The sequence below is a fragment of the Bombus terrestris genome, chromosome 2 (assembly GCF_910591885.1).
Source record: "Bombus terrestris chromosome 2, iyBomTerr1.2, whole genome shotgun sequence".
NCBI lineage: Eukaryota > Metazoa > Arthropoda > Insecta > Hymenoptera > Apidae > Bombus > Bombus terrestris.
The window spans coordinates 2,954,630-2,980,136 of NC_063270.1; the positions used below are offsets into that span (position 1 = coordinate 2,954,630).

General features: G+C 34.0%; 5 protein-coding genes across 5 annotated transcripts; 3 read left to right on the top strand and 2 right to left on the bottom strand.

The window, feature by feature from the left end:
- The first annotated feature begins 1,964 nt into the window (after positions 1-1,964).
- LOC100647286 lies at positions 1,965-9,760 on the top strand. Its single transcript, XM_020867556.2, has 3 exons — positions 1,965-5,026; positions 8,226-8,607; positions 9,050-9,760. Exons 1-3 carry the CDS (start codon positions 3,090-3,092, stop codon positions 9,173-9,175), a joined length of 2,445 nt encoding a protein of 814 aa, XP_020723215.2. The 5' UTR covers positions 1,965-3,089; the 3' UTR covers positions 9,176-9,760.
- LOC100649954 (coiled-coil domain-containing protein 124) lies at positions 9,224-11,317 on the bottom strand. The gene is made up of 4 exons (XM_003393502.4): positions 11,169-11,317; positions 10,529-10,693; positions 10,152-10,420; positions 9,224-10,060 (listed from the first exon to the last, which is right to left on the bottom strand). Exons 2-4 carry the CDS (start codon positions 10,685-10,687, stop codon positions 9,862-9,864), a joined length of 627 nt encoding a protein of 208 aa, XP_003393550.1. The 5' UTR covers positions 10,688-10,693; positions 11,169-11,317; the 3' UTR covers positions 9,224-9,861.
- On the top strand, positions 10,864-12,243 carry LOC100650189 (UPF0235 protein C15orf40 homolog). Its single transcript, XM_003393504.4, has 4 exons — positions 10,864-11,139; positions 11,591-11,681; positions 11,761-11,888; positions 11,966-12,243. Exons 1-4 carry the CDS (start codon positions 11,014-11,016, stop codon positions 12,053-12,055), a joined length of 435 nt encoding a protein of 144 aa, XP_003393552.2. The 5' UTR covers positions 10,864-11,013; the 3' UTR covers positions 12,056-12,243.
- Positions 12,049-19,673, bottom strand: LOC100649489 (arrestin domain-containing protein 2). The gene is made up of 6 exons (XM_012314434.3): positions 18,636-19,673; positions 17,543-17,667; positions 16,816-17,033; positions 14,349-14,495; positions 13,843-14,064; positions 12,049-13,132 (listed from the first exon to the last, which is right to left on the bottom strand). Exons 1-6 carry the CDS (start codon positions 18,746-18,748, stop codon positions 12,941-12,943), a joined length of 1,017 nt encoding a protein of 338 aa, XP_012169824.1. The 5' UTR covers positions 18,749-19,673; the 3' UTR covers positions 12,049-12,940.
- A 530-nt stretch (positions 19,674-20,203) lies between these two features.
- Positions 20,204-25,133, top strand: LOC100649368 (BUD13 homolog). The gene is made up of 6 exons (XM_048411076.1): positions 20,204-20,518; positions 20,739-21,071; positions 23,472-23,856; positions 24,227-24,378; positions 24,455-24,639; positions 24,733-25,133. Exons 1-6 carry the CDS (start codon positions 20,418-20,420, stop codon positions 24,903-24,905), a joined length of 1,329 nt encoding a protein of 442 aa, XP_048267033.1. The 5' UTR covers positions 20,204-20,417; the 3' UTR covers positions 24,906-25,133.
- The last annotated feature ends 374 nt before the right edge of the window (positions 25,134-25,507 follow it).

Consider the following 25,507-nt stretch of genomic DNA (forward strand, 5'->3'; position numbering starts at 1 on the left):
TAGTATTTGTAACTATTATTTCGGGATGTCACTTCTATTCTGCTCCTTCTATTTAAGTTAAAATTCATCTTATTTAGATACGCGTACGTATCTTCGGTTACATTCGGGAAAATCGTTCTGCACATTGAACAATCTAACAGCCATAGTTCGATGAGTAATGCTGTGTATACTGAGAGCTGATCTATTCGAATAACCTGCATAATGGATGTGGAACGTAGACGTAATTATATCAAGGATAATGGGTATAAAGCATCGAAGTACACTCTCACTCCTGATATAGGAATAATTAGGAAGCACACGTATAGTACTTTCTATCGTCTAATTTGCATGGATTCTGATAAAAAGGAGTATCTGATGTTTCATTGTGACACAATACATCGCACGGTATCATAAATACGTCAAACCTGTTCGGTTTTAAACTGGATCATGTTGCGCGGGAAATATGAAAAATAGATTCCGACATCAGTTTTACGACAGAGGCATAAGTGAATTTATACGTACATTTTATCTTTCTTAAGCTTGCAGGGAATAAAAATCGAATATTCTAGAAAACGGTAGACCTTTTAAAAAATCTCAAGCTTCAAAATTATTTTTATCGCATCCTTCTCTTCAAATTTTCAACTATAAAGCGATATAAAGCAACTATTTCGTTTCAAATCGATCACTTTGTAGATATCACTATACCACCACATAGTTTTCTAGTTTTCACGCCTTACTTCACACTATACATCATATATCACACCTCGCAAAAACTTGAGAGAACGGACGAGCCCAACTATTCTCTCGTTATCCGTTATTTGTATATCGGTACATTGAAACTACGCGATATATATTATGCACGACTCCTGTATGGGATGTAATTATCCTCCGGGGTATACATTCTGTTATTTTGCTATTACTTCATGTACACATTCGTCATTCGTGCTTCTATTATGCGAAATGACATTAAAATGTGATGTAAGAATTGGCTCATCGTTTGCAGATCGGAGTGATGAGCTCTGTAATTGTTCCGTTCGAGAGAAGAATCGCCCATAATAATCGCTCATAGAATAAGGAAAACGGAAAACGATATTTAAAAAACGTGTTATTGAAAACTGTCAATCGATGTAACAGTTACTAACAAGTTTGCAAATAATCAACGTAAACAGTTTAAATAAGCGTTTGACGTTATTTATTTTTTGGAGTATGAATATTTATATCTCATAGTCAGACTGAATAAATAAAGAAGTCCATTATGTAAAAATTGCGGACGAAGTTACAAATATTTGTTAAACGTTTTGTAGCACGAACTAAATGTAACGAATGAAATAATAAAAAGCGTTTATTCGACTTTCCAAAAAATAGCATGGAACAATTATTGGAGAATGTTTGCTGTAGCTTGCTTTCTGTTCTTGGTTCCTATCTTGCAATATTACAAGATTTTTAGTCAAGAAAGTTAGAAGATAGCAGATTTATCATTAATACTTATGAGTGTTGATTTATAAAAATTTTAGTCTTATCGCTTTACCAGATTTGTTTTGGAATGCACACAGTCAGATCAGTGATCTAAGAACACGTAACTGTATCAAATCAAATTGCGATCTTTCCGATTAATGATTCGAATCCAATATTTCCCCTTCCAAATCCTCCTCTTATATAATTAGTAGTCTAAAAATCAATCGGAGATGCATACCGTTGCTTTTAATTATATTATTTGTGTAGTTAGCGTCACAATTGCCTTCCAAGGAAATACATAAAATAAAATAAAAGAGAAATCCTCTATAAATATTTTTATATCGGGATATAGATCTCCACAAACACTCAACACTTTCCTTAACTGCAAATTACATTTACTTATCGATCGGTGTTTTAATCGTTCATTAAAATTCTGATATCGGTATTAAATCGTATGATATGCAATATGCATTAATAATAGCAATATGGTACTTGGTCATTGGTCATCTAATTAAACTTGTTATTCACAGGTCGAAACACTAGATATAGCAATTAGCTGTTTCCACGTTGGAACGATCATCGGCAAATCAGCGAGCCGTAAACTGTTTAACACAAGAAGCCGCGAGAAATGTTACTTTCGTTTTTCGTGGGGAAATCGTATTTGATCGAGCAACGGTTGCAAAAATTGCAGGAAAAGTGTTGCAAGGCTACGGGCAGGCAACTCGATGGAACGATCGAGCTAGGAGAAAAAATCGAAGAGATTCGTTAGAAGTGACGAACAAGTCACGAGAGGAATATTTAAAAGGATAAAAAAACGACGGAACTCGATATCGGAGACAGGCGAGGAAAGACGCAGAACAGAGCCGATTTAGAAAGCCTGTGGACTGTATAAGTAAGAATTCAGTTTCCAACGAGTACACGCTGATGCACAGGCATAATTGCATCGAGGAAAGGTAGTATACGGATATTTATAAATATTAGATACTTATAAATACGCATATCAAATACGCTATCATCCCACGTTTTTGGCGATTTATCGCTACATGAAAACTAACATTGTGTAAAAAGACAGAGTCTTATTGATTTAATGAAAATCTCATTTTATAAAGAAGAAAAAACGGAAATATCATCTATAAACTATATCGTGATGTTGGAAATATCCACCGAATCATACGAAAATTTATAAACGAGAAAAATCGTAAAAAGAATTTTTGGAGAAATTATGAGTTATAGAATTTGATTATATTATTTTTAGAAAAAAAATCATAAATAGAGTAAATTGCTATTTTGGGTCACGGAAAGTAAGAATATTTAACATCGTAGCGAATTGTGACTTCGTTATCGTGATATTCAATGATTAGAGCTCGCCTCCATTCACAAAGAAGAAAAACAGCACTGTGAGGCAGCAAATTTGTACTGCGAACAGCAAAGCAAGGAGTTTACAACGCGTTAAACAGAAGGCTAACACCGGAACTCGATTCCGGGAACAAGAAGATCCTTAGTAAATTTCTCGAACATTAACGAACATTAGTCAATTTATAAGGTTATAACAGTTCCTAAACATTGCGTGACAAAGAATTTTATAACATCTCATTGTTGGAAAATACTCGAGCAATCTTTATGATCGCAAAAAGTAGCGAATTTTCGTTGAAAACATGACTACAGAGGGAGAAGATACGGTATCGGTAACTCCTTGGTACACAAAGTTCTTCGAATATTGGAGAAACAGAAATCGAGTGGGTCCAGGTAAAGTAGAACTTCCCGACTGCGACTTTTTTATCGTCGAATCACGGCGAACCTTAAGGATTCTGAAGCCAACCTTGAAAAGTGGCTGGTATTACGACAACACGAACGAGAGGCCTGAATCCATCGCTGACAATTTCTTCACCCGTTGGTCCAGAAGACCTCACTCACCCAGTAACTGCAGATGCTCTTTTCGACAATCGAAACGAGTAAGTACTGCCGAAGAACAAATCATCTCCGCCGAATTGAACAGGATTAGGACGAGCCTCTGCGAAGCGGAGGAAAACGAACGCGCAATCGAGGAACTCGAACATAGGGTGTCGGTAAATTTGCAGAAATTTCAAGTTTCTGAAGCCGAAAACGAACCAGCTAAAATAGAGGATAAGAGTATCGGCATGATGAACGTAATCGACCAAGTTACCTCTGATACAACCGATCAACAGGTGGACGAGCAAACGATCAAAAGTAGAATTGTGAAGGATCTAGAGAAGTACATCAACGTGCTCCTCGAAGAGATATTGGACGACACGGTGAAGTACGTCGCAGGCACGAAGGACGCTCTTATCAAGGATGTAAGAAACTCTAAAAAGAGAAACGATCGTTCGACGTCACAACGATCGAGTCACGATAAAGAGAAGTTGACCAAAAGGAAACCAACAAACGAGGAATCCTACGACACCGAGGAATCGTTCAACGACATCAGCTTCTCGTTTCATTCGGAAAGGATCGAAAAGAACGAAAAAGAATCGGAGCGACGTGAAAGCGACAGCAACGAGGGCTATGTAAACCGCGGCTTCATCGGCTCGACGAACGATCCCGACTCGTTGGATTTCTACCTAGGACGATCGATCGACACGGAAGTTACTCTGGAGCAACTAGATTGTATTGATTCCGGGATAAACAGCGTTGAAACGATCGAGTTCCAACCGGATCAGGAGCCGAGCCTGGAGCAATCCTTGTTGAAGATCATCGACGAGAAGCTCGGTAGAACGGCTTTGAGGAACAGTTGGGAAGACTTGAGCACAGGTGGCCAGGAGAACGATGCTCAGGGCCAGCCGACAAAGAGAATAGACGAGGAGATGGTGTTTCCGAGAAGTGGCGAGCAGCTGAGCAGCGATCGAAGCACCGAGAGATCGGAGGTCACCGGGAAGAATGACGCGGAAAGGAGCGAACCGCAGGATTCGAGCGTTCAAACCGCTCGAGGAATCGATATCTCGACGGATAATCTCGAGAGTGGCGTACCCGCGGTGGATCTGAAGGAGCTAGAGGAAACTGTTAACGAGCCCAGTTTCGAGAAACTGCGGCTGGAATTCAAGGACAACGGCAACGAGTCGTCCTTCAGGGCCAAAAAGGGTAACGCGATTGCTAATCTGCGAGAAAAGTTCACCACGAACCCGCACGACTACGATTCTGATCGGTGTTCTTTGGGAAAGAGCAGTTGGAACGAAAAAATGGGCACGTTCGAGATGAAGAAGGAAGCCGCCGCTGCGTCCATCGAACTCGAGGATTACAGAAAGACGTGGCCCAACATCGAGGAAAATACCATCTCGATCGATTATAAGGAAAATCCTCGAGATTTAGTTACGTTTCGAAAAAATCGGAAGCCAATGATCGTGTTTCTTCATGGTTTCGGATCGTCGGCGGAGATCTTCGAACACCAGCTTCGATATTTCTCCGCTTTGGGTTATCCTTGTATCGCGCCGGATATGCTGGGACACGGAATGAGCTCGGCACCTGGACGGTCCAGAGATTACCATTTTAGCAAGCTACTCAAGGATTTAGATACTATACTGTGTCACTACGCTTTCAAGCCTGGTCAGAAATGCGTCCTGGTAGCGCATAATTATGGGTAATTATTTCTCTTTTATTTCATTTTTATTTTCGGATTTTATCGCTCTACTTTACGCAAAATTCACAAAGATTTACAAGATACCAGCCCATATAAATATCTCTTAATTAGAGCAAAGGTTCGTTTTAAATTTCGTTAAATTGAAACTAGCAGTCAAATAATATTCTCAGTCGGTATACAGTGAAATTTCACACACATCCTTGAATAGCAGACAATTGTCGCGTGCATTCGCGTGTTACGAATGAGATCATTTCACGGTCGAAATCATTGATAGTGCCTTTGATACATCTTTAAATAGCAATCGCTTTACAATTATCACTTTGATGACAAAAATTCATAGTGCCTAACTAAAATGTTGCCGATTAATTTTTCATTTAGCGTTACTTCATCTTATTACAATAGTTAGAAGATTTTATATTCACGTTATCACTCGGTAGATTATCTGATGATTTGTTAGAATCTTTTCCCAATGTTACATTCCTCAATTTCACAACACGTTCAGGAAATGTCAATTAGTCACAAAAAACAAAACGTAGAGTCCGTGGTGATGGATGTTCTGCTCTATGGTAGCGTGTTAGGTTCGATCCCCTTATTTGTATTTAAAAAAAGCCTGAATTTGCATAAACATTCGTACTCTATTCATTCCATTTAAATAATTTTGTAATAGTAACTAATAGAAACTTGGTTGTAATCGCGTAACTTATCTTTAACTATGTAAAAGCATCTGGTATATCATACTCGCTGGGTACACGCGAGACAGTGTCTTATCGGATATCTGATGATTACAAATTCCTTGACGTTCGTATCGTTGCGCGTCCAAGCAATCTAGTCAGTTGTACGCGTTTAACCGACGAAGTGGCTAATGGGCGAATCTGAACGGCACATTTAATCCGCGTGTCTCGAGTTCTTCAAATTCGTCGGGATGATCGATTCATTTTTGTGCCCGTTGTGAATGCACGTTCTAGCTAGTTCTTACCCTATTCCTCCATATCGTAATGTTTAAACGCTTTTTCTAACTGTTCGACCTTCTTCCGGGAAAATTGTATCGGAATGTATATACAATATACATAACTAAGTTAATGAGAGAGGTAGAAATATGAAGCGAAAAGTGAAATTCTATTAGGTGTAAAATGCGCATGTTTTTGCTTTGGATTAAATAACTTGCTAAGGATGTCGAAGGATTAGGATTGTATTTTTCGATTAGTAACTTTCTCTCTGTTTTTCGTTATTAATCGACCATACGTTTGATGTATTTATAGATAGAAAATAATGAAATAAAATTATTAGGTTCATAGAACTATTTTCCACTTGTTCAGGAGATCCGACTTTTTCCCTTTATGAGGAAGTATACATTTTTTATTTCCTTTAAATCTATCAAATCAACATATAGCATTGATAAATATATCTTTTAATTTCATGTGCTCGTTAAAAGAAACGTATATAGTATATAGATTAAATTATTACTAAAGATTACACGACCGATTTCTATGCAAATTTTATTCCTATCTATTCGTGAAATTGTATCAAACGCTTGCGTTTGCATCAATTAGACGCATATACATTGGGACGTAATTAGACCAAGAGTGGTATAAAGTGAGCTCTTCGCCTTACTACTAATCTTGTATTTTTGTAATGCACAAGTGCATTTTTCAGTGATGGAAAGTTGCTGGAAATACATAGTAACTACATACAATGTTGCGTGCGTAGATTAATTTATGATACATGTGCCATGAAACGTGGAACGTACTACCTATAACATTATGTATCATTATACGTGTTTAATTTGCATACGTAACAGGTGTAAACCCTTTATCTTGTTTGCAAACATAAATCAATTCCTGTACCTTTCTACTAAAGTAGAACATATACAAAGGCTCGTTATTTTCGTCTTGTGCGGAATGTGTTGATCCATGCTAGCATGCAACAAATTAGAAATTCAGTTAAGCTTTATCTGTGTATCGCGAAGTTAATTTTTAACGCTATAGTACGCTAATTAATTTCAATCTTATTCAACAAGCTTTCGTTTAGCGATAACGCTCGAATTAACATTAACGTGTGTCAAAGTATTCGATTAGTCAACGTGGTACAATATCATTCGGATTGCAAAGACCGATTGCAAGGTCGTTGTTGCACACATCATGATCCGTATCGATTCGTTTTTGAAGCTAGAGGATTGTCATCCACGCTTCCTCCCCGACTAAGGAAAAAGAAAGGAAGAGAGAGAGAGAAAGAGAGAGAGAGAGTGAGAGAAGAGAAGGGTTGCAATATATACAAGAGTGGGTATATCATGTAAATTTTATCTGCGCATTATTCGTATATCTGCAAAATGGTTCGTGGATTCACGCAAAATGCATCGTGCATGTCGACTTGTATTGTAAATGATTTTGTTCATCACGTTTTTTTTTCTAATGATATTCCCCTGATACGTGGATAAGTGGAAAACATCGCTTTAATCGGGGTATTTATCATTACTATGTGTGTATAGTTATACGTTGCTTCGTGAGTGCGGTTATTAAAGTATATAAGAAAAAAAAGATATGGCTTCCTAATCGGTTTGACGATATCCTACGAGAATTTCTCAATTTTTTTATTATGTAAATTGCTAATGAATACGATCACTCGACTGGCAATCACGACCTACACGAAACGATGCCGTAATAAAGAGGCAAGTTGTATTAATCCTTCACACGACATTGCAACATGACATGTAGGCCGCTGGCTATGTCTACGAACCAAGTACGGTTCAATACCCGTTCGCCGATTTAGTTAGAAAAATTAACATTTGTATCCTACACAGATTACGGCAATGAGTTAAGACAGCAATAAACGCGTTGCGTCCACGCGGTATGAATTATGTTAGGAACGAACATTACGTTAATGAGACTTTCGAAAAGGTATTAAGAAGCACACAAAGACATTCGGCAGACATTCAAGTCCTGCCCCATCTGGATGAAACAAGCAACTAATATATCATGTTGGTTTTCTTTTTTATTTTTTTATTTTCATTTTACGAGACTTTATCGATCTTGATACATATATTGTCATCATCGTCAGTAACCTCGTTTTAAATAGAAGATTCAACTTCAAATAGCAAGTTTCAAACATTAGTTTCAAGGAAATTCGATTAATAGTTCAAACCAAAGAGAATATTGCACACGTGCAATGATAAAATGATTGTGTCATTTTCTATTGATTGCAGATGCAGTTTTGCAGCTGCCTTGGCTTGCAAGTACGACAGTAGTATTCATCAGCTAGTCCTGATATCCGGAGGTGGTCCAACAGCTTTAGCAGCACCCAGTACCGAAAGCGCCGGCCACTGCTGCCTCAGAGCAATCCTAACACCGTTTTTAATGTGCGGCCTTCATAGAGATATATTATATTCCGCGAGGGGCCGTCAACACCCTTACTGTGGCCCTGAGCCACCAGAACAATGGCCTTCGCACATGAAATACGTTTTGGACGGTATGGTCTGGCCGGAAGGAGACTACGTGTTCCATAGAAGGATATGCACGCCGACGCTTCTCATACATGGTTTAAGGGACAACAAAGTGTCACTCGTGCAGGAATGCCAAATGGAGAGGGTACGTTGCTCTTTCTCAAGCTTCTTCTCAGATAGATTCTAAGAATCATGTAAATATATTACGCGTAAATTCTTATAAAATTTTATACGTAGGTAAGCAAATGGCTTGTATCAAATATTGGAAGATTCTTTTAATGAATTTATAAGTTTAAAATAGTTAAAAAAATTCTTACTTATGCATATATTCATATTACTTTAGATAATACGTAATACTTTATGTGATTCTTTTATGATTATGGAGCATGGTGAAAATATTTGCTATTGTCATTCACACTAAACATTTTTTCCTTCAGTAGTTTTATTAACGTTGAAATATAATTCTAATTTATTTTTAACTGCAGATATTTCAAATTCTTAATTTTCTCAGAAGATATCTAGATAATTTGAAAATAATTTTCGTTTCATTTTCAGTATCAATTGTATTCTTATGTTTCATGTTTTAGACCATGATGAAAGCCTTTCTCGAAGCAATTCCAACTGCTGGTCATACTCCCATGACTGATTGCCCAAAGCAAGTTAATCACATGATACATTGTTTCATAGATTTGTGGAAAAATAAGAAACGGTAGCAGTAAAATAGGCAAAAAGATGTCTTTGTAAAAAGGACTATTTGTGGATCGAGTAATTATATAATAATATTATATTTAAATATCAAGTTCTTTGTACGGGTATTTCACTCATTGTACATGAAACAGAGAGAACAACAAGAAATTGTAGTGCCTTATGCTTAATTTGCTGCGGCAAAGACACCGAAACAAAGATTAAGATCCATTGTACATATTTTAAATTTTACGCTGGTAAAAATTCGTTTGTATAGAATGCTATTTTATAAGATTGAAATGAAGTAACCAATTTTCTGTATAATTATTTTTTTATAAACTTTTGTCTAGTGCCGTATAGCCGAATACGCATGTTTGTAAAGTTGTATAAGTCTACAGAGTAACTGTGCCAAAACATGTACACGATTATTAAGTTGTTCTCTTTGAATTTATCAATTTAACGGTGTATTTGTAAATGAAATTATAAAATGCAATGTGGAGGCTATATAATAGCGTATAAGTTATACCAAAGATGATTTATACAGCGTTAGTTAGTATGTATTCTACCGGAGTATAACTTATTCGTTTACAATAAAATTGTGTACAGATATTTGATTCCGTTCATGATTACATTTATGAGTCTTATTTCACGTGTTCCTCTGAATCATCTAATCAGTCATATGCGTGTTTACATTCCGTTTGATTGCGGTTTAGTATCAACGGTTTAAGAGTAATTTTTGATTGAGTGGGTTTTCTGGAGATTTCATCCATTCCTTTTTTAATATTTGTTTTAATTGACTTAACCTCAGAGTAGGGTTTTGCTCTTTAACAATAGGCATCATTCTTTCTTCGAAACTAGCATACGCGGCTTTTACGCGTTTTTCTGGATGACGATCAACCTCGGCTTCTTTTGTACTGTGCAACAAATAATAACAATGTACTTTCAATATATATAATATGAAATAATTACTTTCATTTAAAATGTCAATACAACAATTGGTCTTACCTTAAAACAGATAACGCCTCATCTATACTATGAGCAGTTTCACCTTCTATCGTCAACCTATTCAAATTTTCTTCGATTGGCTTTTCTTCTTCCCTTTTTTTAGTTGCTGCTTGATTTCGCTTTTCCGTTACAGCTACTATTTCTGCTCTAGTTATTTTAGATGCAGGCTGTTTGCCACCTACTTTTATATTTGCCATTTCCTTTTCTAGTAGAGCTTTCACTTCTGCTTTCTTTTCTAATTGCTGTTGACGTTTCCTTTCAGATTCTTCCTGCGAAATAATTTACAATATATTAAAGAGATAAATTATAGGAAGCAAAATTATTAAGTACATAAATATTGTATAACTAATAAAATTTAATAAGTATTATTTAGATACCTGTTTTTGTTTCTTTTTCAATAACTGTTTATCATCATCTTGCCAAGCTTTTTCTTCTGCTTCAAGAGCTTTCTTTGTATTTTCAGCCTCTTTTGCTGCTGCCTTTCTGGCTCGGGCAGCGACAGCCTTACTATTTTCACCAACAAATTTTTTGGGCATATTGACCTGTAAATTTTATCGTAATTACAACACGAATTGAAAATTCGCTGATAATAATCTTTCGTATTATCTATTTCATTGCGAAATTATTACGTAATTCATAATATTTGAAATATTATCACAAACAAAAAACCGGCAAAATTAAATTGGCTTAATAATTCGCGGTAACATAGTGTATCTCACTATGGTTTAGTTGGCAGTACCGCTACACGTGCGCAGATGTATTGCTCAGCTAAAGATATAAAGAGGTTAAAGAATCATCGGCATCATCTTTAACTATAGTCATCTAAATCTAAAATATGGTTCAAGTGATTTTCAAATCATAAATGACGTATTACTTTGGAAGTGCGTGTCTACGAAGGAAACTTTTGCAACATTTTACAAATACTCGCGAAATGTCGAAACAGGGATCAAAGAAAGCTGGAAAAAGTAAAAAAGCTACAGTTAACGAGGTCAGTGAATAATAAAAATCGTAACTTACCAACTCCGGTTACAAGAATTAAAATGTAACGTGTGATCGAGATTTGATCACCTATTAAGAAAATAACATGACATTTTCTATGATACACCTCTAACTTATATTTAATACTACTAGGTGTCGCTTGCGAATTCATGAATGGCAACATTACATTCGCAGTTCACTAGATATTCTCTAAGAAAATAGCAATTTTTTCGTATATTTTATTTAAATAAAAAAGAAAATAAGATATATGTTTATATAGAGACGCTATATATACTAATTCAGTACCATTATATATAACATACAATATGTGATTAAGATCGCAATCATATTTTACGTAGCATTTTAGGTAATCATCAACTTAAAACTTAAAATTATATTATGTTGTTTGATTGTTCTATACTCTTTATTCATATTCATAACGGATAGATAAATTTTGGTAGGAATCTAAGGGACCCATAAGTTTAGATAAAAATGGAAATGTTACAATAAAAATACAAGCAAAACCTGGTGCAAAACATAATAATATAACAGGTGATAATATGTTGCAATATTTAAAGCAAAATTTAAAATGGGATATCAGATACATGTGAAGGTGTAAATTGCTTTGTAGATATTTCTGAGGATGCAGTGGGCGTCGCAATATCCGCACCTCCGGTTGAAGGTGAAGCAAATACAGAACTCGTAAAATACCTAGCCTCCATATTGGGAATGAGAAAATCCGACGTATCGTTAGATAGAGTTAGTTTAATATCTATTAATTAAGCCCCTATTTTTTTTTTTTTTTTTTTTTAAATTTATATTCTCATCTTTTATAGGGTTCAAAGAGTCGACACAAGGTGATAATAGTATCTGGAACCACAGTGGAAAAGGTCTTAGAAAAATTAAAGGGAGAAATAGGAACTTGAAAATAGTAACATTTAATTATTAACGCACTTCTATCTGTTGTTAGAACAACTACTTTTTTAATGTATACATATAATGTTACATTTCTTTCATTTTGATAAGTCATATTTACTATACATAAATATGGCAATCACGTCAATATAACATGTTCAATTAATCTATACAATAAAAAAGTAACTTTATACAATTATTACGTGATAGAAATAATTTGTTAATAACTTTCAGAAATTAAATATATAATCACGAAATTCAAGTTTTGCTTTGCTGACGCATTTAGGCTTTCAATATATATACATATATATTGCCTATATATTGATGTGTGTGTATATATATATATATACACATATATATATATATATATATATATATATATATATATATATATATACACATACCGATACAAACATCGATTTTTAACATGCATTTACTTTCTCGTTAAAAATATTATTTACAATATTTTTTTTTAATATCTAAAATATTATTAATATATTCCAACATATTTAAAATATTGTAAACAATATTTTGTTTACAAGATATTGTTTGATGACATTTACAAGATATCAACAAAAATGATATAAATCACATTTTTAAATCTAAAATTTTTAAATTATAAAAGAAGTTCTGTTCTTTATATACCTCATAAAAATTTAATTAAACAAGTATTTCAAGATGAAATGTAAAAATAACGTATTTATTTGCCATTTGTAAGCACTTTTAGTTAAGTTTAATTTGAGATAAGTATTGCTATAAGCGTATTAACTTTTTCCAAGATTCAAAGAATTTTTTTTCAATTTTTATTATCACTGTCGCAGATATGTTCTATATAAATTCTTTCAAGATTTTTTTCATCTATATATTATGATCACCGATGAAAATGAATTAAACCTTCACTCTTGTATCTCAAAAGCTTTATCGTCCAACCATGGCCGAAATATCGGCAACGTTGATGGATAATGTGCCCCTCTTTTCGACGGTGCAGTTCCTGCTGGAGCACCTTCCTGTCTCAAAGGATAGGTGGCTAAAACGATTGGTATTTGTAGTTTTATTTCTTTGTCCAAGCTTTTTGGACTTATTACAAACTGTAACAAAGTGAAACATTCTTTTATGTATTTTATAAGACATTATAATAAAAACATAAATAATTTTAACCGATGAAATAATAGTATAAAAATGGAATATCAATCATATATTCTGTACCATCTAAGATGTTTATCTTTGTTTAAAGATGTCTCTTATAATATGTAGTTTTTAAAAGGTTGTCGATTATTACCGGAGGAATACATATACGGGTATGCATGTTTGTAGAAGAATATTTTATTAATGTTTTGGATGGTATGCATTTGGGATAAAAAGTCGGTAGACAAAGAATCGAGTGACACAAATCTCGAGAAAGTTAACTAACATATAAGATTCATGTACACTCCACAAAATCGGAAATTTTAAAAGATTGATAGTACGATGTTCTTACGATATTCTTGCAATATTCTATCATGAAAATTATTGCTTTGTTCGTAAAATTTTATTAACGTTGCAAACTGATCCCAGTAAAAATTGTAATTATGATAAAAAATAAGTGATTCATAAGAAGAAGTGGTATTTTCATAATAGAAAAAGAAAAAAAGAGAAAGAAGAACCGTACAGAAGGAAGTCACTGCTTTCCGTAAATGGTCATAAACACGTTAGCTTTGTGGAAAAAACACGTTAGAGTAAAGAGAGAGTATTATACTTTAATCATGCTGCATGTAGTTGTAATTATCGTAATAGCAGTTGAAATGGCATTTATACTCACGTAGACGTGATAAAGGACGTTGATAAGGTGACAACCCCGTAGATTGGTAGGTGGTAACGGGGGAACGTACATTTGTTCGTTCAACCACTCCTCACCTTCTCCGGGACGGATTTTACCCCTGGAAACACTAGCCAATTCTCGCGTCTCACTCGCGAGCACTTTACCACGACAAAGGTATTGGATTGTTTCGGTCAAGGATGCTTTAGTCGATTTCATTGTCACCTGTTGAATCATTTCAATTCTGTGTGTACACTTAAATATGGGTCTTGCATCATTTGCATCGATTTCGTTGTTATGATAATATTGTGAAATTTTATGCAAAAGTCTTGTAAATGGAATTAGATGTTTGCTTATGATTTTCAATTAAAATACATGGTTCACGTTAACTGTAAATCAAGGAAACGTTTATAGATTGGAATAGTATGTGATAGCATCATATTATGCTGACCTTATTCCCACGATAGAAATTCTTTTGGTTAGTCATTGAATCGAAATACGATACATACTTTGCTCCGATTGCTGACAGTCGCTGAGATGCCGATAGTTTCACCGGGTACATATCCACCTCTGTCGAGGCTTACCCTGCAAAATACAGGGCCTCCAGAGACACAGGAAACTCCGACTCGCTGCTCGATTTCTTGCCTTGCTGGTTGCTATTGAGAAGTATACATTTTGACAAATCATATAAATTATTTAATTCTATATTATTGTTTAATTCTAAGTTCTTATGGGATTTGGTTTCATGATGTAATTTCTGTATTTGGATATCTAAAGATTCTATATATTACGAAAGTATACTACTACCATTATCTCCGACACTTTCTAACGAAGTAATATGTATCGCGTTCTTTTATAATACTTGGATCTTCAAATTTCATCAATTTCTTCATCAAATACGAGATCAATACTTTCAGTTATCACTTGGAGAGTTCTTGATTATGCAATGCAAGGCGTGTGCAATGAATGTGTCTATACAGTTGAATCGACAATGCGGTCGCGTTCGAAGCTGAATGCCACATGCCTACGTAAGAATTATCTTATGTTACATGTTAATCTGGTATGATGTGAATGTGTTTCTTTGGTCCCATAAACAATCAACTTTCCACGAAACATACGGAGGAATGTGTAAATGTAAATGCTGATTCTTTGACGTACTGCGGGAACGATTCCAAAAAAACTATGTTGTAATTTGCAAACAAATTCAAGGAAATCATCAGTATAAACTTGAACCGTTTGCGAAAATCAAGAAACGAAATGAAATAAAAAAAAGGAGAAATGCTAGATAAAAACGTGATGGGATAAAAACAAAATGTAAAAATTAGAAGACTAGAAAATAAATCAAGTAAAGTAATAAAATAAAGAATGAAGATATAATAAGAAAAACATTAATGTAAAACGAGACAAGAAATATTATCCATGAAATTAATTTTCTCCCATGAAGCAGAAATAACTGCAACGATTGAAAATTTGGTATTGGAAGCAAAAAGATGCAGCATAATGACAAAAATCGCGATCGCTTTCTACGCAGGCTGGTGACCATTATTCAAAACTCGGTTATGTTAAAATTCTCGAAGAATTCTCTCAATAACATGCGTGACAAGGAAAGCATGCGTAAAAAATTTTTTCGTTTTAACGAGAACCAACGATTCTGTGCTGGATTTTGTCGTTAAACGATTCGTCAAACGTACGAAGTCGTTTGAAATCTTAGAACACTATTTCAATCTATCCGTGACTAATTTTTGTGTTATTGCATTAATACCCGCATAATTTCGACGATGACTCGAGCGATAAGGACGATACGGTTTTATATCATTTTATTGCTTGTTAAATGCCCGAACGATACTTGACTCGCTGTGATCATATGAATACTACGAATAATCATATAATCATACATATAATCTATTACTAATTACATATAATTACAATCTAGCAGGCTATTAATTTTTGCTGTTTAAAGGGAAACTAATGAAACATAAAATATTTTACAGAATTACTTGAAATTTACACGTGTAAAGTTTTACTAGAATAGACCAAGATGCAACAAAAATATTCTAATTTTTACTACATTTTTTCAAAAAATGTTTTTCTTTAAACTTCTTAAAAAATTGGTTGTGGGATATATGATAACTCATCGCACAGGTCATATTACATCTTCTTACTACACAATTATCCTATTAACTTTGAACAAGCTTGTCCTGCGAAACATTATTCTTTTTATATGTAATTCGTTAAGGCCGTTGTTTTAAACGGTAATTAGAAATCAGACGGGTGTGTTGCGTGCAGCAAAATTGCAAATTAAATCGTTAGATGTGCAATACGACGTTCAATGTGATCGCAATCGCAATAAAATTAACCGACCAGAGATGTTTCACGATTTAGGATGCGCGTATCGGGGTTTGTCTAATCGCACGCTTCGGGTAGAAAGCGTAAGCTGAATAATGATGTTCAAAACAAGCACGATCGTCCTGGCTATAAAGTAATGGAACACATGAATCATGGTTCATTTACGTGCAAACGTAGCCAGCATAAATTTGAATATAGGACTATCTTATAAGGATTATCACTATCTTGATGTTCGTATTTTATTATGATATATTTTAATATTTCCAATAAAACAATATTCATTTTATCGTACATATTTCAATCTAGAGACACGATAGCAAAATGATAACTTTTGTCTTTTATGCATTAGCAGCAACAATAAAGGACAAACATCCTTCATAGAATAACATTTATGCTTTTTATATAGAACATCGTTTCGTCCGAAACGCAAATACGATCATCGTTAATGACGAGAAAATCGTGGATCGGTGTAGACGTTACCCTAGTTATCCCAGGTCATCTTTTTAGCTAAATTCTATCGCCTTCTAACAAAGGAAATATCTATGCGATACTAAATAATCGGCATATATAAAGCAAAGATAAAAAGCAGGAACAAATAGGTAAAATAGATAGATATGTACAGAGACTTACTGCTAGAATCGGTGGTTCTAAATTTAAATCGATTGGGTTCATTACGATGAAGACTTGCTGATTCTTGTGCGTTAGACCTCCGGGCTCCCGAAGTGCAGCTTTGCAATAGTATTGTACCCAGCCATGTTTCCCCAAGAAAGTAGACGGCAGGCCCAGGGGCAGACCTAATTTGAATGGAAAGCTGTGAATCCCTGGCGATAGCAGCGATGGTCCCTCTCCTGGATTCCGGTGTCGTACGCATGAGCAACAGAGAACGAAAAGGAACAGTTTTTACATTATTATGCGCCGCATGGCTTGCAGGTGTGCCGCTTGTAAAGAAAAGAATTTGACGGCTTTCAAAGATACATCATTAACGCTACACTTAACAAATCCATTAAAATGTTAAGTTCCACGTATCATGTTTTTACAATTACTTAGTGAAAACATGCAAGTGCTTCTGACAAATCCTTTATCGTCATATGGGATGTCTTTAAATTCGATGATCAGAAAAATCAAAAGTAATAAAAAATTTCATTTTAAATTTTCCATCTTTAAGTAGAAAACGAATGTCATTAAAGAATCTGGCTATTATTGCGAACACTTATGCAAACTCGAGTAAAGCTAATTTATCAATTAAGATGTTCCAGGTCACAGGCTTATCATCTAAGGCTCATTATCCGAACACATTGTGCCCGTTTCATTTTAACGGCTACATTAAATGTACCGTAATGTAATTTCTTTTCATTACCTGGCTCGCCCAGCAATCTCATACGAAAATCTATATAGTTTTCTTTGTCGTAAACCCTCTCAGCACGTTGACTGCGTACACGCACCACTCCTTCGCCGATCACATGAAAATGTAACCCTGAAACGCTACGATACATCGAAAGTGTCATTAATCTTATTACGTCGATGAAATAAATTTAATAAATCCAATAAATTACTTTCAAGTCTTACAACACTTAATATCGAAACTGAAAACGAACAAATTCAATTTGATTGTAATAATACTATTATAAAATATTTGGGGTAATAAATCCTTCAAGAAAGATAGAATTTTAGACGTTGAGCATAATAAATAATGGATAAAAAAAATATAGATTAAAAGTAAATGAAATTGTTTTTGTATATGTATATATATAACTATTCTATGCATTACGCTTTCTAAAAAGTAGTTTGATACTATTGACGATACTATGTTGAATTAACATTCTAAGCAGCGTTGCATGTAATTGTGTAACAGGTGGACAATATTCATATTCATGTATTTTAATGCAAAAATGTTGTTTTATACAACAATTGTTTATAACAAAATGAAAAGTTTATATCGCGAAACATATTTTATTTATATTGTAAATAAATTAATGATCATTGATTGAAATGAACACGTAATTTTCAATGGTTCGTTTAATCGATCATATAAATTATCGTAACTATTGGATATATCGTAATTTATACTGTGAAAGTTTTCAGTGGCTACAATAGAAGATGTTACGCGAGTTAGTCACGATTAAAGTAAATCTGACGAAACATAATTATTTAAAGTAATATACCAACATGCTTCCATGCGCTCCTTGATATCTCATAAAGGTCAAAAATATTAAGACATAAAACTCTTAATTTCAAAATAATTTATTTCAAATTAATCTTCAAAGTTAGTCAGTTTGATCAATATCTCGTTGACAATTATATTTTAATAATTTAAATTGTCTCCGAATTCTTTTTTATAAACAGTTTCATAAAAATATAAATAAGTAACACATAAATGGATTGTATGTGCGATTTCGTGCGATTATATATATATATACATATATGTGGTATGTAAGTAAATACATACTTACTAGGCCTCATCATCCAACTCGATAAGTACCCGACCGGACAAAAAGTGGCCGGGAAAATATAAAAGATTCGTATTGTCGAAAAGTATTAAAAACTTGCTGAGTTTTCGCGTCATGGTCTTATGCAGCACGTTGTTCAAGGATCGACAAGGATGACGGATGACGCTCGCGTCAGAACGGCTTCGCGGTAACTGATTATGCACAAAGTTGTCACGAGCACAAAATTTTTTCCAACGGAGGCCGAAGTAGGCATGTCAGTGAGAATCACTGGCATACACTGGATCGCACCAGCAACAGCAGCACGCCCATAACCTTGCACACACTACGTTTCTCTCTTTGGAACGTCACTGGAATCGGCGGAATCTCACTCAGCCAGTCAGTCTTTTCTTGATCGAGCAATCGCGTTCGTCCATACTTTCATTTTTCGCGTACTCTGTTGTCGCGGTTTCCCAATGGTTAACTTAGCTGTAGATCATCCTGGAGATCCATACACTTCCCATTCGACTCAATAAAAACATTAATAACGATGATCCTACGCTATTATCCGCCAAACTTTCTGCCGCAGGCTCAAGGAGCCCGTCTCTTCCTGCCCATTCTTGGAGCTGTGTTCACTTTCGCTCCCCTACCTCTTTCGTTGTTTCCACCTCCAACCAACGTAATTACCTGCCTTCTTCCACCGACCAATGATGAACTCCAATTTCTTGTACACAGAGCCTCTAAAGTAGAACGTCTTGATTTACCATGTTGTTGTACATATCATCTTGCTAAGCAAACTGTACGCGGTCGATGAATAAAGTCGATAAAGTTCGTCTCGTCTGGCACGTTATATCATGGATCCTGTCTTATAACCCGTGTTCAGATGCGCTCCGCCGATAAGGTCAGTATGACGCACGAATTCACCAGGAAACAAATCGGCCAATGAAAACTACATATGTTTATATATTTCTATATATGATCCCTATCAACCACTATTTTCCGTATGTATATGCGTGTGCATTCGAGCGAATATAATATTCGTACGATATTAGATTGCCCCAAAAGTTTCTTTCATTTTACAAGGAAACATTTTTTGTTTTATATTATTTTATTGAATTATGTTTCCTATAGAATAAAATGGATTATGCAAAATTCAATAAAATAATATAAAACAAAAAATGTCGTGCCTAATATCTGGCGTCATATAAAATAATTTTAGAGGATATCAGATAGCGAAATACTTGTTTTAGTATGCCTGGATTTCTCTTGATAACTTATGTATTGTTTGTCACTTCCCGTTATGCTGAAGAATTAGAATTGTTATCTTGCCGGTTGTTCTTAAAATACTTACGTATAAAAGTAAGGCAACCGTACAGTACCTTCTCCTTTAACTATTATACTTAACACTTTATCTTATACATTAAATAAGCGTAATCTATGTTGCAAACAAAACAAATATTTTTATGTAACTTTCAAATATGTACTCCCTACAATTTATGCATTGACTTTTAATGGTTGACTCGGACGGAAAGCGTATTATAGCTAAGAAACCTTAAATTCTAATGCTTCAAATCATACATGAATTAAGTTTAAAACTGTAATTGTTTTCAAAATTTGATTATTTGTTGGAAAAAAATTATGACACATAATTTTTCAAATTATCATTTTTGCGCGACATTTAAATAGCGAATGTAGTGCCCTCGCGTGTATGCGGCACGAAATACTGATGAAGACAGTATGGTATAGCACATACCTAAGCTACATACATAGTTGCGTGTTGCGCGCTGCATTTGGGACATAAAACTCAAAATGGAAAAAAAGGTTATAGATCAAAAAGAATATTTAAAAAAATACTTATCTTCAAAAAATGAAAAGAAGAAAAAGAAAAAGATTAAACTGGGATTAAAAACGTAAGTTTCCATTTGTAAATATTATGGCTTTGACAGTTTCAACAGGAAGTTCTTGTATTTTTTAACCTTTAATGTATAAACAGAATGTATTTTATTTATTGTCATTTTCTTCACTTAATATTATATTAGTATCGGAGATTGTTTAAATGTGAACAGAAATAATAAACTATTTTGGAAGATTATTCACTCTTTAGTATAGATTTTGGTATGTATTTTTCAGAGTAAAAATCATTGACGATGACATAGAGCTGAAGAATTTAAGACCAATGGAAAAGAATGAATTTGATATTTTCACCAATGCAGAAGATGCACCTCAAATTGCTGGTGTTGTAGATGAACGTGGTCCAGTTGATTTTTCTGATAAAAGAAGATGGAAAATAATAGCTAATGACAAAGGTGACGATTTAGCTATTCCTAACATTGATAGAGAAAATAAGCAACTCAAAGAAGTTAAGAACGTTTCTGATGACGACTTAAGTCCACCAAGGCAAGAAAAGAAATATTTGGATGATGATTTGTCTCCTCCAAGAATATCTAAAAAAAGAAAAAAAAAGTGACAATTAAGAAGCAAAAAAGAACAATGGTAATGATATAATAAGGGAACCTCACTTGCTACAATATCCATCGCCTCGGAGAATTTTTTTCTCAACAAAAATAAAGCGAATGTTTTCACAATTTTAAGAGTGCTTTATTTTATATTCAAGTACTAAGCAAAATTTTTTTATTAGAAAAATAATACATTTTTTAATTAGATATTTAGATATATTTGTAACATTGAGCCACCAGGTTGCAGGAATTGTAAACTTGTGTACATCTTAACACTTTGACTGCCACGCCGCAATCACATGTTTTGCTCAGGACGTCACGGGAGTATTTTTATTATTTAAAGTATATAATGACAAAATAATAATAAATTGATGATATAAGACAATATTGTTCCCCAATGGACCATTTATCATATTGGTGGTCATGGATTACTACCATGGAGCCTTGGTAACAGTTGATAGCGATATATTATAACAAGGCTTCGTTCATTTCAATAAACCATTCGCATTCATTATTTTGTTGTAAGCAAAACATCCAGAATATATTGTTGAAATATGTAGAAGATGTTATTTAATAGTGTTTGTTCATTCTATATATAATAGTAAGTTCACATTTCTAACTTCAATTATATAATTATAAAGCAGCATTTACAATTATTTTCTAAGGTGTGTTTATAATAATAATCATAGATTACCCCTCAAAGATATGGATGCAAACACAGTGCATCGTTAGATGCAAGATTTGTTCTCATTTTTTTTTTATTGATGTTCTAATAAAAATGTTTAATTGTTCAACGGGGCACTTTTTATTTCAAAGTATCTTCTATTTATCGGTTATATTCAAAATGCCCCAACTGTCAATTTTCATTCAATTTTTACAATTGTAAAAAGTTCAAGCGCTCCTGTCACCAATGACCACCGTGGCAGTCAAAGTGTTAACCTAACGGATCCAATTCTTGCCTGTAACAAAAAACAGAACTTTTCCTTAATTACCGTGTAATTACATCAACAAATACAAAATTGAACAAATTGTGGAATTTTAAAAGAAAATTACGAGAAAATTTCGATTTATTTTTGCAAGAAAAATCATTTTAATTCAATTGTTTTTCTAAATGTTTCTATTTCATTAAGAATTGTTAGTCATCATCTAGCTATAAAATCTTAAAATCTTAAACTTCGTCTTAATTGTTCTTATATATCTTAAATTATTGTTTTCTTTTTTATCACTATCTGGCAATTTTCAATATGTAGTTTCAATGTGTAAAATCTGAAAATGCAAGTTTTAATTTTAAGAATTCAGCATTTCAAAATTTATGCATGTATAAAATTAAGTGTTTTTGGCATATTTGACAACTTGCTTTGTCGTCATATCGCTTCCATCTATCACCGATTGGGCCGCACAAAAATGAACACTCATTCACACACATTTAGTTTTTTATTTTTTGAGCTTTTCTTTTATGACTTGTGAATACCATTGCTGGCTGTAATTAACACGTAATATAGATAAACTTTGCCGAAAATTAACATATGAATACAGCTGGCCGTCTTGCGGCCACTGCAATTTTATAGCTATCCTCAACATAATTCAATACTTATTTACAAATTCTATGTTTTAATTCACTGTTTTATGAGCATATCCCTCTGGAAAGATTTTTGTCTTATCCCACTTAAATGGCTATAGCCCAGGTGCATTTGTTACAGCCAGCGACTCCACTCATTGGACGAATAGTGAATAAAAGCCAATATGGTGTCAAAATAAGCTATCAAATACGAAAAAAATGCTTAACTTTATATAGTTATAACTTTTGTGCCATCAGATTCCTAAAGCTAAGAGTTGCATTTTCGGATTCTACGCATTGAAAATTATCAAAAAGTAATAACAAAAGGCAATAATTTTCTTTCCATTAAGTCGCATTCACAAATTTAAAAAAACATGATTTTGAGAAAAACGCATCCAAAGTTTTCGATAAAATGGTTTCTTACTAAATAACAAAGAGTGAAGAGTGCAAACGTGTATCGAGAATGTTACATAAAATGACGTCAGATGGAGCGATCGCCGCGCTCCATATAGTAGTGTGGCCGCAATCATATAAAACTTGTAGTTGTAATTTATGGCGATGGAGTGAGATCGTTTATAATATGCATGCATGTTTCCAGTTATGAAACTTACGAACGTAACGAATCGGCTGTTATCCAGCATGCATGTCTTTACAACGTTCATTTTTGCGATTAAGATTTCGAGTTATTTTTGTTTAATAAAGGTTATGTATCAAATACCAGTTTAATTTATGTTGTAGTGTCAAGCACATACATTGTTTGGAAATATCACTATATATATATATATGTAACAGACAGCAGAATTTGCTTTGTGAGGACGACTGCGAAACACACGCGGATAATAACTGAAATTGGGCAGACGTTACAAGTAAAATGTACAAACATTATAAAAAGAATCCAGACAAGAGACATGATTCAGATATGAGTCCACCTCGTAAAAGGAACAGAGATGACCACAAAAGTTCATACAGATTTAAGGAAGGTGACAGAGATTACTATAAGTCTAAATCAAGCAAATTTCGTAACAGATATGACCGGGACTTTAGTCATCGTTCACACAGAGAGGACTATTATACCAAGGAAAAGAAATATAGCCATAGGAATATCGATAAAGAATGTAGTGAAAAACGCATGAGGAAAACATTAGACGGAAAAAAGGCGGGATTACAAGATGCTAAAGCACTACGAGAAGAAACAGAAGCATATAGAAAACGAGAAGCTGATCATTTTCGCAAGGTATTTCAAGAAATTTCATCTTTCCGTTTTCTAATTTATGGCTTATAAAAAAAGAAAAAATTATCAAATTTTACTTCAGTGAACCAGAAATTATTGACTTCTTTTTCGCAGTCTTGTAGTTTTCAATGCGTACAATGTACTCATTGGACAAATCATAGATAGAAACCGATGTGGCACTAAATAATGTACAAAATATCCTAAATATGCTCAATTTTACATAGCCATAACTTTTAAATCAGTGATTTGCTTACTTTAAAACTTGTTTTTTCAGATACTACACATCGAAAGTTACAAAATTACAAAAAAGAAGTTAATTTTTCATCCCCTAGAGTAAAGTCTACCCTAAAGGTTGCAATTTTGTTTTCTTCAGCTTAGTAAAGAAGTTACAGGAGTTGGACAAGCGGCGATTGTGCGTGATAAAACAGGTAAAAGACGTAACCTAGAAGCAGAGGCAATAGAAGAACGAGAGAGACAAAAACGACAAGCGGAATTAGATGAAAAATATGCTAAATGGGGAAAAGGGTAAGTAATACAGAATCCAGTTCATAAGATATTGTATTTGTGGCAAAATTTGTAAAACACATATTTGTTATATTAGTTTAAAACAAGTTGAGGATCGCGAAGAAAAGCTAAAAGATGATCTTTATGAAATGAGTAAGCCTCTAGCAAGATATGCAGATGACGCTGATTTAGACAAAATGCTTAGGGAACAAGAAAGAGAAGGTGATCCTATGTTAGAATATATTAAACAAAAACAGATAAAAGAAGGGAAGAGAAAACCAGGTATAGCATTATACATTTTCTAAGTTCAATTCTAAAAAAATATTCATATTTGTCATAATGATTTTATTGGTATACAACTATGTATGTTCTCAGATCGACCAAAGTACGAAGGATCATTCATGCCAAATCGTTTTGGTATCAAACCTGGTCATAGGTGGGACGGGGTTGACAGAAGTAATGGATATGAAAAACGATGGTTTGAAGCACAAAATGCAAAGATAGCACGTCAAGAGGAGGCTTATAAATGGAGCACTTCTGATATGTAAAATGCACGCGTTTCTTCATTTTTTGTATATATCATAGAAGTTACGTGTTATGGACATTATGGTTTAATTATCAAGCGAGAGATCGGAAATATACAGGATGTCGAATTTTAGTAAATATTACAAGTATTTTTACATTTATATTCCTATAATTAGTACATCCTGTATATTTAAAATGTAAAATACAGTTTCTATTATCTATATTCAATAAACATCGTCTTAAATTCGTTACCAATCATTATTATTATTTATCCTTAATATTTTTTGTATCGAGAGAACTGTGCATGCCGGGAAGGCATTAAAAATATTGAAGCTATTTGTTAGTACTGTTCTCAGTATAAGTCACGCGACTATGAAACGCAAACAAATGTATGTCTCATCTATGAAATATGAATCATCAACGGTGGTAAATCGCGGAGGATTATCAAAACTACAAAATCGATATTCGTTCCAGAAAACAGGAAGACCGCGAGAATTGTTGGCGCCTGTCTGCCACCGGTCTTGTCGATTCAGTACATTCAAACGAGGTATCCGTTTATGAAATCGATTGAACCTTGCAAAAGTCCCTCTCCTTGGATGATACACGAGAAATGGGAGTGACGCGT

What these genes read in the sequence shown, in the direction of transcription:
- LOC100647286 (XM_020867556.2), top strand. Translation starts at nt 3,090, where the DNA reads ATGACTACAGAGGGAGAAGATACGGTATCGGTAACTCCTTGGTACACA. An exon ending in CTGGTAGCGCATAATTATGG is followed by an intron (nt 5,027 to 8,225) that starts GTAATTATTTCT and finishes TATTGATTGCAG; the next exon opens with ATGCAGTTTTGCAGCTGCCT. An exon ending in AGGAATGCCAAATGGAGAGG is followed by an intron (nt 8,608 to 9,049) that starts GTACGTTGCTCT and finishes TTCATGTTTTAG; the next exon opens with ACCATGATGAAAGCCTTTCT.
- LOC100649954 (XM_003393502.4), bottom strand. Translation starts at nt 10,687, where the DNA reads ATGCCCAAAAAATTTGTTGGTGAAAATAGTAAGGCTGTCGCTGCCCGA. An exon ending in TGAAAAAGAAACAAAAACAG is followed by an intron (nt 10,421 to 10,528) that starts GTATCTAAATAA and finishes ATTATTTCGCAG; the next exon opens with GAAGAATCTGAAAGGAAACG. An exon ending in GAGGCGTTATCTGTTTTAAG is followed by an intron (nt 10,061 to 10,151) that starts GTAAGACCAATT and finishes TTTGTTGCACAG; the next exon opens with TACAAAAGAAGCCGAGGTTG.
- LOC100650189 (XM_003393504.4), top strand. Translation starts at nt 11,014, where the DNA reads ATGACGTATTACTTTGGAAGTGCGTGTCTACGAAGGAAACTTTTGCAA. An exon ending in AAAACATAATAATATAACAG is followed by an intron (nt 11,682 to 11,760) that starts GTGATAATATGT and finishes ATTGCTTTGTAG; the next exon opens with ATATTTCTGAGGATGCAGTG. An exon ending in CCGACGTATCGTTAGATAGA is followed by an intron (nt 11,889 to 11,965) that starts GTTAGTTTAATA and finishes CATCTTTTATAG; the next exon opens with GGTTCAAAGAGTCGACACAA.
- LOC100649489 (XM_012314434.3), bottom strand. Translation starts at nt 18,748, where the DNA reads ATGACGCGAAAACTCAGCAAGTTTTTAATACTTTTCGACAATACGAAT. An exon ending in GAGTTGGATGATGAGGCCTA is followed by an intron (nt 17,668 to 18,635) that starts GTAAGTATGTAT and finishes GATGTATCGTAG; the next exon opens with CGTTTCAGGGTTACATTTTC. An exon ending in ACGTCCTTTATCACGTCTAC is followed by an intron (nt 13,133 to 13,842) that starts GTGAGTATAAAT and finishes ACTTTGTTACAG; the next exon opens with TTTGTAATAAGTCCAAAAAG.
- LOC100649368 (XM_048411076.1), top strand. Translation starts at nt 20,418, where the DNA reads ATGGAAAAAAAGGTTATAGATCAAAAAGAATATTTAAAAAAATACTTA. An exon ending in AAGCTGATCATTTTCGCAAG is followed by an intron (nt 23,857 to 24,226) that starts GTATTTCAAGAA and finishes TGTTTTCTTCAG; the next exon opens with CTTAGTAAAGAAGTTACAGG. An exon ending in TATGCTAAATGGGGAAAAGG is followed by an intron (nt 24,379 to 24,454) that starts GTAAGTAATACA and finishes TTGTTATATTAG; the next exon opens with TTTAAAACAAGTTGAGGATC.